General features: G+C 43.7%; 1 protein-coding gene, 1 long non-coding RNA gene, 3 other non-coding genes and 1 pseudogene across 15 annotated transcripts in view; 5 read left to right on the forward strand and 1 right to left on the reverse strand.

The window, feature by feature from the left end:
• The window catches only part of LOC111948259, a 106-nt gene extending 18 nt beyond the window's left edge, over positions 1-88 (forward strand). The window contains exon 1 of the small nuclear RNA XR_002874216.1: positions 1-88. This exon is cut by the window's left edge and continues 18 nt beyond it. This is a non-coding gene — a small nuclear RNA (U6 spliceosomal RNA).
• LOC111946282 overlaps positions 1-15,626 on the forward strand; it is a 23,480-nt gene extending 7,854 nt beyond the window's left edge. For 5 of the 11 annotated variants that reach the window (XM_023959644.1, XM_023959637.1, XM_023959640.1 and 2 more), the window contains 7 exons: positions 956-1,025; positions 1,101-1,180; positions 2,401-2,470; positions 2,546-2,625; positions 6,616-6,685; positions 6,761-6,840; positions 15,510-15,626. In XM_023959644.1, coding sequence (XP_023815412.1) covers positions 956-1,025; positions 1,101-1,180; positions 2,401-2,470; positions 2,546-2,625; positions 6,616-6,685; positions 6,761-6,840; positions 15,510-15,527 — 468 coding nt within the window. In that variant the 3' untranslated portion in view covers positions 15,528-15,626. Of the gene's footprint in view, positions 1-955; positions 1,026-1,100; positions 1,181-1,386; positions 1,539-2,400; positions 2,471-2,545; positions 2,626-6,615; positions 6,736-6,760; positions 6,841-8,495; positions 9,082-9,254; positions 9,427-9,511; positions 9,604-9,686; positions 9,800-10,573; positions 11,143-15,509 lie in introns of those variants that run through there. The other 6 variants (XR_002874082.1, XR_002874084.1, XR_002874083.1 and 3 more) reach the window with 5 other exon arrangements.
• On the forward strand, positions 1,428-1,533 carry LOC111948260. The gene has a single exon (XR_002874217.1). It is a non-coding gene; the product is annotated as a U6 spliceosomal RNA (small nuclear RNA).
• LOC111948263 lies at positions 2,873-2,960 on the forward strand (annotated as a pseudogene).
• LOC111948261 lies at positions 7,088-7,193 on the forward strand. The gene has a single exon (XR_002874218.1). It is a non-coding gene; the product is annotated as a U6 spliceosomal RNA (small nuclear RNA).
• Positions 13,940-15,503, reverse strand: LOC111948159. Its single transcript, XR_002874087.1, has 2 exons — positions 14,507-15,503; positions 13,940-14,422 (listed from the first exon to the last, which is right to left on the reverse strand). It is a non-coding gene; the product is annotated as an uncharacterized LOC111948159 (long non-coding RNA).
• Positions 15,627-15,833: the final 207 nt, after the last annotated feature.

Below are 15,833 nucleotides of genomic sequence, written 5' to 3' on the forward strand. Positions count from 1 at the left end.
ATCTACTAAAATTGGAACGATACAGAGAAGATTAGCATGGCCCCTGCGCAAGGATGACACGCAAATTCGTGAAGCGTTCCTCATTTTCTCTTTTAAAAAACAATTTCACCCATGTCTGTGCCTTTATTTAGGAACAAAAAACCCTTAATGAGAGGAAAAGTCATTATACTGGTCTTTTTCTAATTTCTTATTCAGAAAAATTCATAGCAGACAAAAATAAATATGAAAATATAAAAAAGAAAAACCAAACAAATGAGATCAACAAACCAGAAACCAGGCAGAAGAAGTCTGACATGTTTTACTTGCAAACACTTGGATCACATCCTTGTGCTTATTTGGTTTTTAAAAGCTTTTTATTGGAGTCAGTTTGATTATATTTAGATTATTTGAAAAGCTGAAAATGTCCAAAATCTGTTAAAAGCCAAACCAAACAAGAAAACGATCCTGGTTCAATTTTAAAAACCGTTTTTGCTTTGAAATTTTGTTCTATTCCGTCGAAAAAACTGTCATCTTTTAAAAGTATTTTTTTTAATTCAAAAGAATTCTCATATTACACAAAAATAGAACAAAACGCTTAAATAAAAGTTTCTTTATAGAATTCATGGACTTTGAAAACTAGGGGTGTGCAGAAAAATCGATTTGGCGATATATCGCGATGTTCATTTGGCGATACTTGTATCGATTCCAAACGATATTTATCAAATCATTTATGGACGTCCTTCAGCGGCTGACTCTTGTTTTCCACTTAAACCCTTTTATGGTCTTTTATGGGTCCTTAATAAAGTCTAGGACCATTTGAGTTCTGACGGTTCTGTTGCTGGAAGCTGAACCACAGACTGCCATCTCTGAGCTGTTTTTTCTGCTGCTACTTGTTGTCTTCTCTTCCTGCTGGAAGGCAGCAGCAGAATCAAGTAAGTCTGACTTGTTTAAAGCAGTTTTCTTTTTCTCCACACAGATCTTTGTCTGGATCAGCATCTCTACATCTGTGTGTAACCACCAGCACATGGGGGTTGTTAGAGCTGCTGGTGGGTTGTTAAAGGTTCACAGATCATCCATCTGGGGTTGGAGAGGAGGGGTAATGACTCAGCTTTTTGTTCTAGTGTTTCCAGCTAGCCAGTCACGCTCGTTTGATGCCACACAACCCCCGTCTCTCTCCCAGCATGCCTCTGAAAAACATCAGGTAAACTTACCAACAAACCAAAAAACATAAATGAACCATTTCAGTACCAAATGTAGTCAAACATTGAATGGAAAAGTTGTATCTGAGAAGATGTAGTTGGATGAGATCCAAAAGATTTTCTCCTTCAAGAGTTTGTATTCACTGTGGCTTGCTATAAAGTCCACAGCTTTCTTTCAGGACACACCTCTGGGATGTTAGGAGCAAAGGAAAGAGCGGTTGAAAAAGAACTCCCAGAGAGGACCCCATTGCACTAGTTCTCTAGTGCATCTACTAAAATTGGAACGATACAGAGAAGATTAGCATGGCCCCTGCGCAAGGATGACACGCAAATTCGTGAAGCGTTCCTCATTTTCTCTTTTAAAAACCAATTTCACCCATGTCTGTGCCTTTATTTAGGAACAAAAAACCCTTAATGAGAGGAAAAGTCATTATACTGGTCTTTTTCTAATTTCTTATTCAGAAAAATTCATAGCAGACAAAAATAAATATGAAAATATAAAAAAGAAAAACCAAACAAATGAGATCAACAAACCAGAAACCAGGCAGAAGAAGTCTGACATGTTTTACTTGCAAACACTTGGATCACATCCTTGTGCTGATTTGGTTTTTAAAAGCTTTTTATTGGAGTCAGTTTGATTATATTTAGATTATTTGAGAAGCTGAAAATGTCCAAAATCTGTTAAAAGCCAAACCAAACAAGAAAACGATCCTGGTTCAATTTTAAAAACCGTTTTTGCTTTGAAATTTTGTTCTATTCCGTCGAAAAAACTGTCATCTTTTAAAAGTCTTTTTTTTAATTCAAAAGAATTCTCATATTACACAAAAATAGAACAAAACGCTTAAATAAAAGTTTCTTTATAGAATTCACGGACTTTGAAAACTAGGGGTGTGCAGAAAAATCGATTTGGCGATATATCGCGATGTTCATTTGGCGATACTTGTATCGATTCCAAACGATATTTATCAAATCATTTATGGACGTCCTTCAGCGGCTGACTCTTGTTTTCCACTTAAACCCTTTTATGGTCTTTTATGGGTCCTTAATAAAGTCTAGGACCATTTGAGTTCTGACGGTTCTGTTGCTGGAAGCTGAACCACAGACTGCCATCTCTGAGCAGTTTTTTCTGCTGCTACTTGTTGTCTTCTCTTCCTGCTGGAAGGCAGCAGCAGAATCAAGTAAGTCTGACTTGTTTAAAGCAGTTTTCTTTTTCTCCACACAGATCTTTGTCTGGATCAGCATCTCTACATCTGTGTGTAACCACCAGCACATGGGGGTTGTTAGAGCTGCTGGTGGGTTGTTAAAGGTTCACAGATCATCCATCTGGGGTTGGAGAGGAGGGGTAATGACTCAGCTTTTTGTTCTAGTGTTTCCAGCTAGCCAGTCACGCTCGTTTGACGCCACACAACCCCCGTCTCTCTCCAAGCATGCCTCTGAAAAACATCAGGTAAACTTACCAACAAACCAAAAAACATAAATGAACCATTTCAGTACCAAATGTAGTCAAACATTGAATGGAAAAGTTGTATCGGAGAAGATGTAGTTGGATGAGATCCAAAAGATTTTCTCCTTCAAGAGTTTGTATTCACTGTGGCTTGCTATAAAGTCCACAGCTTTCTTTCAGGACACCACTCTGGGATGTTAGGAGCAAAGGAAAGAGCGGTTGAAAAAGAACTCCCAGAGAGGACCCCATTGCACTAGTTCTCTAGTGCATCTACTAAAATTGGAACGATACAGAGAAGATTAGCAGGAATCAGGAATCAGGAAACTTTATTGTCATTTTATCATGATAAAACGAAATTAGGCTCTCTGGTCCCGGGCCAGCCGTTTACATTCAGACATAAATAATATATATCAATAATAATGTCAGTAAAATATCAGTCTGTTATGGTGTGGTTCCTGATGAGTATTGCACAGAAGTATTTTTCAAATTGCACAGTATTTTATGTTAAGTATTGCACAGCCCTGTGATATTGCACTTGGGAATTAGCTTGTTGTCCATAGAGGGGGGGGGGGTGCAGTGATCAACCGGAGTTAAGCAGTCTGACTGCTTCAGGAAAGAAACTGTTCCTCAGTCTGGTGGTCCTGCTCTTTATGCTCCTCAGTCTCCTGCCTGAGGGGAGCAGGGAGAACAGAGGGTGTGAGGGGTGGGTGGGGTCTTTCAGGATGCGAGAGGCCCGTTTCCTGCATCTGGTCGTATAGATGTCAGTGGTGGACGGCAGGCTGCAGCCCACAGTCCTCTGTGCAGCTTTGGTCACTCGTTGCAGAGCTTTCCTCTCTGCCGCAGAGCAGCTGCCGTGCCACACCGTGATGCAGGAGGTCATGACGCTCTCCACCACACACCTGTAGAAGGAGGTCAGGACTGGGATCCCCATCCCAGCTCGCTTGAGCCTCCTCAGGAAATAAAGGCGCTGGTGTGCCTTCTTGACCAGGCAGGAGGTGTTGGTGCTCCAGGTGAGGTCGCTGGAGATGTGCACGCCCAGATACCTGAAGCTGGAAACCACTTCCACCGCGTCCCCTCCGATGTGAATGGGGGGAGGGGGGCATCTGTCCTTCCTAAAATCCACGATCATCTCCTTGGTCTTCTTCCCATTGATGCAGAGGTTGTTGTCTCTGCACCAGCTCTCCAGATGTTCCACCTCCTGCCTGTAGTCAGACTCATCGTTGTTGGAGATGCGTCCAACCACAGCTGTGTCATCCGCAAACTTCACGATCAGACAGCTGGGGTGACTCGCTGTGCAGTCGTGCGTGAGCAGGGTGAACAGGAGGGGGCTCAGCACACAGCCCTGGGGGGAGCCCGTGCTGAGGGTGATCGGGGAGGAGGAGACGTTGCGGATTTTTACAGACTGCGGTCTGTCTGTCAGGAAGTCCAAGACCCAGTTGCACAGAGTGGGGCTCAGTCCAAGTGTGTGTAGTTTCTGGGTGAGGGTCTGCGGGATGATGGTGTTAAAAGCTGATGTGAAGTCCACGAAGAGCAGTCGAACGTACGCGTTCTTGTTCTCTAGGTGGGTGAGGGTTGTGTGGACCACAGAGGAGATGGCGTCCTCTGTGGATCGGTTTGACCTGTATGCGTATTGGTGCAGGTCCTTGGTGATGTCGATGGATTCTGTGATGCGGGTCATAACCAGTTTTTCGAAACATTTCATGACTATCGGTGTCAGGGCAACCGGCCGATAGTCATTCAGACCTGTCACTGTGGATGATTTGGGTATTGGAATGATGGTGGCGGTTTTCAGGCAGGTGGGGACCACTGCCTGCATCAGGGAGGTGTTGAAGATGTCTGTCAGCACCTCTGTGAGCTGGTGTGCACAGTCCTTCAGCACCCGTCCAGGGATGTTGTCGGGTCCAGCAGCTTTGTGAGGGTTGATCCTCTGGAGGGTCCTCCTCACCTCAGCGGGCGTCACACTGAAAGGCTCTTCGCCAGGTGGGATGGTGAGTTTGGTGCTGGGAGGGGCGGTGTTGGAGTCCTCAAAGCGGGAGTAGAAGAGGTTGAGTGCGTCTGGTAGAGAGGGGTCCTCAGGACATTGTGCATCTCTGGTGTTGTAATCTGTGATGCACTTAATGCCCTTCCACATACTCCGAGGGTCATTCGACGTAAAGTGTCCCTGAATCCACTGAGCATAGGCGGCCTTGGCCCTCCTCACCCCAGCATGCAGCTCCCTTCTTGCTGCTCTGAGTGCCACCTTGTCACCTGACTGGAACGCAGCATTCCTGTGTTTCAGCAGAGCCCGCACCTCTGCGTTCAGCCAGGGTTTCTGGTTGGGGTAGTCTGTTACAGTCCTGGTGCTGGTGACATCCTCCGTGCACTTACTGATGTACCCGAGGACTCCTGATGCATAATCCTCTAGGTCCACCTCCCCCTCATGCGAAGCTGCCTCCCTGAAGATCTGCCAGTCTGTGTGCTGGAAACAGTCTTGCAGAGCTGATGCAGCCTCACTAGGCCACACTGTGATGGTCCGCTGTGTTGGTGCTTGTCGTCTGAGGAGAGGGCGGTAAACAGGGGCCAGCATGATGGCTATGTGGTCTGAAAAACCCAAATGAGGATAGGGGACAGCTCTGTATGCGTCTTTTTTGTTGGTGTAGACACAGTCCAGAATATTATTTCCACGTGTTGGAAAGTTGATGTGCTGGTGGAACTTGGGCAGAGTGTCTGTCAGGTTTACATGGTTGAAGTCCCCTGCAATCACGTAAAAAGCCTCCGGGTGCTTGTGCTGGAGCGAGCTGATGTTATTGTGTAGCTCCGTTAGCGCTTCGTTAGCATTAGCATTAGCGTTAGCGCCCGGCGGGATGTAAACAGCCATGATAAACACCGCCGTAAACTCACGAGGCAGATAGTGTGGCCGGCATTTAACAGTCATATGCTCTATCGCCTCGGAGCAGTGGCTGTTCACCACTGTGCAGTTCGTACACCAGCCTTTGTGGATGTAGATACACAGTCCACCCCCGCGGGTTTTCCCCGACTGCTGGTTGCGGTCCGCCCGGAAAAGAAGCCGTCCGTCGAGCTGAAAGGCTGGGTCCATGGCCCCTGCGCAAGGATGACACGCAAATTCGTGAAGCGTTCCTCATTTTCTCTTTTAAAAACCAATTTCACCCATGTCTGTGCCTTTATTTAGGAACAAAAAACCCTTAATGAGAGGAAAAGTCATTATACTGGTCTTTTTCTAATTTCTTATTCAGAAAAATTCATAGCAGACAAAAATAAATATGAAAATATAAAAAAGAAAAACCAAACAAATGAGATCAACAAACCAGAAACCAGGCAGAAGAAGTCTGACATGTTTTACTTGCAAACACTTGGATCACATCCTTGTGCTGATTTGGTTTTTAAAAGCTTTTTATTGGAGTCAGTTTGATTATATTTAGATTATTTGAGAAGCTGAAAATGTCCAAAATCTGTTAAAAGCCAAACCAAACAAGAAAACGATCCTGGTTCAATTTTAAAAACCGTTTTTGCTTTGAAATTTTGTTCTATTCCGTCGAAAAAACTGTCATCTTTTAAAAGTCTTTTTTTTAATTCAAAAGAATTCTCATATTACACAAAAATAGAACAAAACGCTTAAATAAAAGTTTCTTTATAGAATTCACGGACTTTGAAAACTAGGGGTGTGCAGAAAAATCGATTTGGCGATATATCGCGATGTTCATTTGGCGATACTTGTATCGATTCCAAACGATATTTATCAAATCATTTATGGACGTCCTTCAGCGGCTGACTCTTGTTTTCCACTTAAACCCTTTTATGGTCTTTTATGGGTCCTTAATAAAGTCCAGGACCATTTGAGTTCTGACGGTTCTGTTGCTGGAAGCTGAACCACAGACTGCCATCTCTGAGCTGTTTTTTCTGCTGCTACTTGTTGTCTTCTCTTCCTGCTGGAAGGCAGCAGCAGAATCAAGTAAGTCTGACTTGTTTAAAGCAGTTTTCTTTTTCTCCACACAGATCTTTGTCTGGATCAGCATCTCTACATCTGTGTGTAACCACCAGCACATGGGGGTTGTTAGAGCTGCTGGTGGGTTGTTAAAGGTTCACAGATCATCCATCTGGGGTTGGAGAGGAGGGGTAATGACTCAGCTTTTTGTTCTAGTGTTTCCAGCTAGCCAGTCACGCTCGTTTGACGCCACACAACCCCCGTCTCTCTCCCAGCATGCCTCTGAAAAACATCAGGTAAACTTACCAACAAACCAAAAAACATAAATGAACCATTTCAGTACCAAATGTAGTCAAACATTGAATGGAAAAGTTGTATCGGAGAAGATGTAGTTGGATGAGATCCAAAAGATTTTCTCCTTCAAGAGTTTGTATTCACTGTGGCTTGCTATAAAGTCCACAGCTTTCTTTCAGGACACACCTCTGGGATGTTAGGAGCAAAGGAAAGAGCGGTTGAAAAAGAACTCCCAGAGAGGATCCCATTGCACTAGTTCTCTAGTGCATCTACTAAAATTGGAACGATACAGAGAAGATTAGCATGGCCCCTGCGCAAGGATGACACGCAAATTCGTGAAGCGTTCCTCATTTTCTCTTTTAAAAACCAATTTCACCCATGTCTGTGCCTTTATTTAGGAACAAAAAACCCTTAATGAGAGGAAAAGTCATTATACTGGTCTTTTTCTAATTTCTTATTCAGAAAAATTCATAGCAGACAAAAATAAATATGAAAATATAAAAAGAAAAACCAAACAAATGAGATCAACAAACCAGAAACCAGGCAGAAGAAGTCTGACATGTTTTACTTGCAAACACTTGGATCACATCCTTGTGCTGATTTGGTTTTTAAAAGCTTTTTATTGGAGTCAGTTTGATTATATTTAGATTATTTGAGAAGCTGAAAATGTCCAAAATCTGTTAAAAGCCAAACCAAACAAGAAAACGATCCTGGTTCAATTTTAAAAACCGTTTTTGCTCTGAAATTTTGTTCTATTCCGTCGAAAAAACTGTCATCTTTTAAAAGTCTTTTTTTTAATTCAAAAGAATTCTCATATTACACAAAAATAGAACAAAACGCTTAAATAAAAGTTTCTTTATAGAATTCATGGACTTTGAAAACTAGGGGTGTGCAGAAAAAATCGATTTGGCGATATATCGCGATATTCATTTGGCGATACTTGTATCGATTCCAAACGATATTTATCAAATCATTTATGGACGTCCTTCAGCGGCTGACTCTTGTTTTCCACTTAAACCCTTTTATGGTCTTTTATGGGTCCTTAATAAAGTCTAGGACCATTTGAGTTCTGACGGTTCTGTTGCCAAGTACTTCTTTTGCCAAGTACTTTTGTTTTATTTGCAAGAATTCTCATTTTACACAAAAATAGAACAAAACACTTAAATAAAAGATGCTGTATAGAATTTATGGACTTTGAAAACTAGGGGTGTGCAGAAAAAGCGATTTGGCGATATATCGCGATATTCATTTGGCGATACTTGTATCGATCCCAAGTGATGTTTATTTAATAATTTATGGACGTCCTTCAGCGTCTGACTCTTGTTTTCCACTTAAACCCCTGACCGCTAGTTGGCAGCACCGCCCACTGAGCCACTTTGAGCAGCTCTACACCACACAAAACAACTCAGCCATGGGACAGATAGAGCTGTGTTAGGTAGTTTGTCCCTCACGGTGCACCATAGGCTAACATTCATGGCCACCACCTGTCTGTTCACCTGTCTAATGAAAAAGCATACCCTGCAATGATATTTCCCTCTGGTTTGCTACAGGGGTGATTTTGTATTGTGCAGACAATGGTTGTAACTTAACATTTCCTCTGAAAGAACTTCTCATCAACATTTTTTGAGTTTTTTACTTGTCTTTGCTTTGTTTACAGTGAACATCCAGTGTTCAGAAGAGCGTCCAATGGGACACTCCTAAAAGCCTCAAATCATCAAACTTGGCCTCCAAAAGGAGTCCCACAGTTCCAAAACCCCAGAGGAGGTGGAGAAGGAGGCACGGGCCCATGTCACCAGTGAGGGTGGGGAGATCGATACCCCACCCTGGTGCTGAGCCGGTGGAAGGTCCAGTTTGGTAAATACCAGGACAAGACCTTCCAATGGCTGCTGGAAAATGACGTGGGCTACACTATCAATCTGGTGTCCTCCCACCAGAAGGAGCGAGAGAGGACAGCGTCTCAGTCCCCACTGATGGTCAACAAGGTGATGTGTCTGAGGTTCATTTGTCTTAGTTCCAAGTGTGATGCTTTAACAGAACTTTTGGACCATCAGGACGGCCTCATCCGTTGCTCCTCAGCCTATCCTGACTTTGTGGAGGTGGTCAGGTTCCACCAGGCGTTTGAGGAGGCTCCGGTGAGGTCTCTTCAGTCTGGGTAGGAGGGACAGGCCCTTGTTGGCTTTGGGGACTTTAAGTTCGAGACGCTGCAGAACCTGTACGAGTCTGAGGACCCCAAAAAAGATCCGGTACTTAATCACAGAGGATCACATGTTGTAATCCAGTTTGTCATCATATGAACAGATGGGAAATTTTAGCTTTAACTGACAACTCTAGATTATGAGAACATGGAGAACAGCATTTTTTGATGTTGCACTTGTATCCCCACACTGTAGTTTCTACTTGTTTGGTTTTTTACCAGGTTTGTCAACTACTTGCGGAGGAAGGCTCCTGCTCCAGGAACTCAGATGGAGAACGCGTACGCTCCATCAAGGCCAGGGACAGACTCCTGCTGCTGCAACTACCACCTCTCCCAGCAGCAGCAGCAGCTCTGCATCAGGTTCATCAGGCCTGGCAGCCAAATCTGCACAGAGGTAGAATGTTTCAGTCTCAAACCTGTTCACTGCAGTGTGTCTGCTTGTGTTCTAATAAATTGACATTTAACTTCTTATTTTTTAGATTTACGTCCTTTGTCTCTGGTCGGCGTTCTCTGTCTGTGGTGGAAATGCAGGTGAAAGTAAAGCAGCTTGTGGGCAGACCTGCATTTCCAGGTACATTAGAAATGAACAGTCAGAGTAGAGTGTAGATCTCGTCATGTGATCAGTGATCTCATGTGGTATGGTGGTGTTTTCAGCCTCCTCTGCATCTGCTGCTTCATCCCAAACCTTCATGGAGCCTACGGATGAAGAGCTGGTCAGCGCTGTAGTTGACATAGAGTGTGACAGAACAGAACAGACACATTCAGAGGTCAGGTTGGACACGTTGATGTGTCAGCTGATGTTAACTGCTGTTTTTCTTCTATTTGAAAATAATTCTGTGATGGGAGATGAACTGGAAACAGAACAGTAAAGGCCCGTACACACCGGGACGAATTTCGCGCGCGATTTTCGCCGACATTTAACGCCTCGTGACTAAACAAAGGGCACCAACGAGAGTGTGCACACCGACGCGAAAAAAAGCCACGCGTCAAAGCGTCAAAAAAAAAAAAAAAAAGCCTCGGGTTGTTGTTGTTTTTTTGACGCGTCGCGTCAAAATCTATTCGACCAATGAGAATGGCGCTTCTGCACACATGTCTGGAGCTTCTGAAGTTACAGTAAAACACAACTTGGGGGCGCTCAAACACAAAACTGCCTTGCTGGGCACACATACCAGCGAAGAAGATAGACGCCGAGTTGCATCTACACAGCCGCAAAGAAATAATGACGGACATTCTGAAATATCCCCGATCCCCGAAGTTGGAGCACCTGGTGCTTGAAATATTCATGTTTTCTTTGTTTGATTCTGACAAGCTAGTAAATACTTGCTCTCTTCTTGTGAGGGAAAAGCGAGTTTAAGAAGCGTAAAGTTGCGCAGCGCCACCTTGTGTACAGGAGTATTTCTGTTTACATTAAGCCCCATCTAATGTCAGGGAATGAAATTGCATGTTCACTCGGCTCATCGTCAGCTCTAAATTCTGCGGTCTGGTGTATCTTTTCCAACTATCCCAGCATCCCGGTACCAGCGTCTCTTTGTCTTGTCCAGGTTCTCCTGCCGGCAAAAAAAGTGGGAGAGGGCTGTGCTCGAGCAGGAAGCTGGACTTCCTGCCGCTTCAGCCGTTTCCCTGCAGCCTCTCCCTGCAGCTAAAGGGCGGTCCTCGCTTCAGGTGGGACAGGGACAGCCCTACAACTACAAGCTGCCAGAGGAGAACATTCCTCTGCCAGCAACACCATCCGGGACTGAACCCCAGCTTGACCCTGAAGCTCCTCCTCCTCCATCACCACCTCCTCCTCCTTCTGAGCGTGTGCCCAGGACGACCGCCTTCAGAAGGAGGAAAGCGGAGGAAGCAGCAGCTCCGGGAAAAGGCCTTCCAACCAAAGTCCGCCGACAGGTTGTGCGGTACACCTGCAGAAAGTGTGGCCAGCCAAAAAGACTAGACACCGGCCACACACGCATTGCTGGGGTGTCTTACTGCGCAACCGTCGGTGGGAAAAGTGTGAAGGAATGGAGGGAAGGAACACTAAAGACTTTTAAAAATATATTTAGTTTTTCTACTTTTAATTAAAAATTAATATTTTTGTTGCAAAGGATCCCAGGACCACTAAAAACTATTTAAAGACATCAAGTTTTTCTACATTTGTTAAGTGAAAAATAAATATTTTTGTTGCAAAGCTTGTGTTCTGTTCTTTTATTTAAACATGTAGTAATTTGGGTAAAAATGAGCTTCCATGAAGGTTTGTCAAAACATAGTTTATTGAAACAGAACAGGATGGATTCTCAGATGGACCCCAGCTGCTTCCTTGGAGCCTCTTCCTGCAACTAAAGGGATCTCCTTGCTTGGTTCGGGTGGGACAGGGACAGCCCTTAGACAACAAGATGCCAGATGAGAAGATGCCTTCTCTCAAAAAACTTTGTATGCTTTTTCAAAGAATGCATCCCTTCAGACAGCTCCAGGTTGATGAATAAATCTGAAAAAAGAAGCACAGAACAACACAAATTGATCACACATTACTATGAGGCTCTGATTCTGTCTTTGCTCAGACAATGGCCCATTCTTCTCTTCTCTGTGGGGGGAAGAGGGGTGGATGGGGGCCTCTTGCTGCCGTGCACAAGGTCGTGAGTTCGAGCCCCGCCTTGGGCAAACACAACAAAAAAATAAAATTGTGTTACTTTACAGACACATCTGTAAAATAATCACAAAGGTGTTTGAAATTATTTCAGTGGGAACAAAAGTGTTATTGTGAGTATTAAAGGGACACATTATGGGACAGATGTTAAATTGAGCTGCTTTGTCCCAGTCCCAGGTACGGGGAGAACCCTGTCCGGTCGGCTGCTCGGCCCAGCAGAGATGTCACAGTCAGGGGAAGGAGGTGGAGCTTCAGGAACGAGAGGAACCTGTACTTGTGAGGCTGAAACGGAAGGAAGATATTTTGAAATTAAACAAAGAAACAAACCAAATAAGTGACTCAGGCGTGCTCAGCTAACTAAAAGTGAATGGGTGAAGTTTTAATGCAGAAGTGAGAAGAGGTTGATTCATGAATAGAACTAAATAAATAAATAAATAAAAGTTTCTTTATAAAATTCATGGACTTTGAAAACTAGGGGTGTGCAGAAAAATCAATTTGGCGATATATCACGATGTTCATTTGGCGATGCTTGTATCGATTCCAAACGATATTTCTTAAATCAATAATGGACGCCCTTCAGCGTCTGACTCTTGTTTTCCACGTAACCCTTGTGCTATCCTAGGCACTTTAACATTGGGAGTTGGGTCATCTAGACCCACTAGACAGTGCTCTGAACTTTTTTTTCTTCAATGATTTGTGATCTTCACTGGTGTCCATGGATTACGTGAAATCTTTCCACCTTAATCCACCTTTGTCATGGTAGGAAGAACACGTCAATGTAAGGGTGGGGTCATCTAAGATAGCACAAGGGTTAAACCCCTGACCGCTAGTCGGCAGCACCGCCCACTGAGCCTCTTTGAGCAGCTCTACACCACACAAAACAGCTCAGCCAGATTCAGCTTGTTTTGTTGTTATGAGACATGCACTACTTAGTTTTTACTCAGGATGGGTACTAAACCCAAACTCTGTGCCACGTTGCTGCCAGTATCCTATAAAAACGTTTGAAGTTCCCAGAGTGTGACTACACTGGCCACCCTGCTGTGGGAGACCACTGACAGACCTCTGATCTCCACCAGGGCCATGGCCCGCTTCAGGACATGTTGCTGCCAACTGGGCTGCAGTTCCATAGAAGATGTCTGGCCCAGAGATGATGGCGTCTTCAGCCTCCTCTAGAAGAGCAGTGACAGCAGCAGCTTCGTCCGGAGCGTCAGGGTCCACGCAGAAATCCTCAGGCCCCTCTGCTGGTAAGGACGCTCATGAGGACCTGACCATGCGCATTACCGATGTTAGTAACCCAGGCAGCAGAGTCAGCTCCTGCGAGCTTCTTTGTCATCTGAAAAGAGAAGTTCTTGTAACCCTTGTGCTATCCTAGGCACTTTAACATTGGGATTTGGGTCATCTAGACCCATTAGACAGTGCTCTGAACCTTTTTTCTTCAATGATCTTCACTGGTGTCCATGGATTACATGAAATCTTTCCACCTTTATCCACCTTTGTCATGGTAGGGAGAACACGTCAATGTAAGGGTGGGGTCATCTAAGATAGCACAAGGGTTAAGAACAGACTCAAACTTCTTTTTGAGAATACACAGGAGAAAAACATTCCCAAACATTTCCTTTGTCCCTTGGACAAAGGCTTCCTGCCGCTGTGCAGAAGCTCGCGAGCTCCAGCCCCGCCTCTGGCAATCACAACAAAAAACAGAAAGTTGTGTCACTTTACAGAAACATCTGTGAAATAATCCTAGAGGTGTTTGAAATGATTTCAGTGGGGGGAAAAAAGTGTCATTGTGAGTATTAAAGGGACACATGATGTAACTGATGGTGACAGGTGTTGGATTGAGCTGCTTTGGATGACCTAAGACAGAATCAGAGCCTCAAAGTGATGTGAAGCCTTTGTGTGAACAGTTTGTGATGTTTTCTGCTTCTTTTTCAGATTTATTTAACAACCTGAAGCTGTCTGAAGGGATGCGTTCTTTAAAAGTATAAGCTTTGAGAGAAGATGGAGCTACAATTCATCAGGAAGACTCTTTTAGTGTTAATCAGATGTTTTCATCTCTGCTGGTGTTTTGCTTCAGAAACATCATGTATAGTTTAGAAAGTGCAGCTCATCTGTCTAGATTTATTGCAAAGTTTTATGTTCAATCATCACATAAGTTAGAATGACCTCTGTAGAGTTTTTCTTCCCATCCTGTTTTGTTTCAATAAACTATGTTGTGACAAACCTTCATGGAAACTCAATTTTACTCAAATTACTACCCGTTTAAATAAACGAATAGAACACAAGCTTTGCAGCAACATTTTATTTCTTTTTCAATCCAAAAAATGTAAAATACGTATTTAAATAGTCTTTATTGGTCCTTGGATCTTTTCATTTCTTCCCTCCATTCCTCCACACTCTTCCCGTCTGCAGCTGCGCAGTCAGACATCCCAGAAATCCGTTTGTGGCCACACTTTCTGCAGGTGGTCTGCATAACCTGTCAGGGAACTTGCTCTGGTGCTGCAGCTGCTTCTGACGCTTTCCTCCTTCTAAAGGCGGTGGTCCTGGGCACACGCTTAGGAGGAGAAGGAGGTGATGATGGTGGTGGAGCTTCAGGATTCATATTTGGAATGTGTTGCTGGCAGAGGAATGTTCTCCTCTGGCATCTTGTAGTCGTAGGGCTGTCCCTGTCCCACCTGAAGCGAGGACAGCCCTTTAGCTGCAGGGAAACAATAGGAATGAGGACGGAGTCCAGCTTCCTGCTCCCACTTTTTCAACCTGACTGGAGAACCTGGAGACACAGAGGGGTTGGTACCAGGATGCTGGGATTTTAGGAAAAGATACAACATCAGACTGCAGAAGTTAGAGCTCTCACCACTGTCACAGGGTCCTCTGGTTCCGCTGAAACATCTGAAGTCCGGTCTGAGCCATCAGCCTGGAGTTCCACAAAACTGTTGGAGACTCTCCTTCCCAGAAAAAGAAGAGTTCTTCCTCCTTGTGGGTCTAAAAAGTCCTTCCAGAGGAAAGCATCATTGTTGGTCCACCATTCTTACTTTATAAACCTTTAAAAGTCGTGAAATGAGCCCTATAATCTTATTTGCAGCCTTATAATCGTTTTATAATCCGTGCATCAGCATATGTTCACATAACTTACCCAGAATGTGAACAACATACTTTTAAAAAACTAGCAGGAGAAAAACTAAGCAGAAAGCCACAGTTTTACAATCTATTAGCGCATCTTTTACTAAAAACACGCCACAGAAAAGGGAAGAGACTTTTCCATAAAAAAAATATCAATATCATTTCAGCAATTAAAACCGTCGATTTGTCGTTAAATAAAAGGAAAAACAGCACTTACGTCCAACCAGGAAGACGGCAGCCATGACAGTAAAAGCCGGGGGGCGGGATCGAGAAATTGGAACAAATCCGGCTCTCTGATTGGACGCCCAAATTTTGATACTTGAAATTGGAACAAATGCTGCCATTTGATTGGTTGGGAAATTGGAACAATCGGAACAAAAAAAAGTAGTGACAGAGAATAATGCTCATTCTTGTTTGTGGGGGGAAGAGGGCAGGAGGGGGGCCTCTTGCTGCCGTGCACAAGGTCGTGAGTTCGAGCCCCGCCTTGGGCAATCACAACAAAAATCATTACAATTGTGTCACTTTACATAAAAATCTGTAAAATAATCACAAAGATGTCTGAAATGATTTCAGTGAGAAAACGTGTCAATGTGTGAATTAAAGGGACACATGATGTAACTCTGATGGTGACAGGTGTTGGATTGAGCTGCTTTGTCTGACCTAAGACAGAATTGGAGCCTCACAGTGATGTGAAGCCTTTGTGTGAACAGTTTGTGTTGTTTGTGCTTCTTTTTCAGATTTATTCAGCAACCTGAAGCTGCCTGAAGGGATGAGAGAAGATGGAGCTACAATTCATCAGGAAGACTCTTTTTTTAGTGTCAATCAGATGTTTTCATCTCTGCTGGTGTTTTGCTTCAGAAACATCATTTATAGTTTGTAAATGCAGCTCATCTGTCTAGATTTATTGCAAAGTTTTTGTTTATTCATTACATAAGTTAGAATAACTTCTGTAGAGTTCTTCTTCACATCCTGTTCTGTTTCAATAAACTATGTTGTGACAAACCTTCATGGAAACTCATTTTTAGCCAAATTACTACCCGTTTAATAAAACTAAATAACAC

This window comes from Oryzias latipes, chromosome 11, assembly GCF_002234675.1.
Source record: "Oryzias latipes chromosome 11, ASM223467v1".
Taxonomy (NCBI): domain Eukaryota; kingdom Metazoa; phylum Chordata; class Actinopteri; order Beloniformes; family Adrianichthyidae; genus Oryzias; species Oryzias latipes.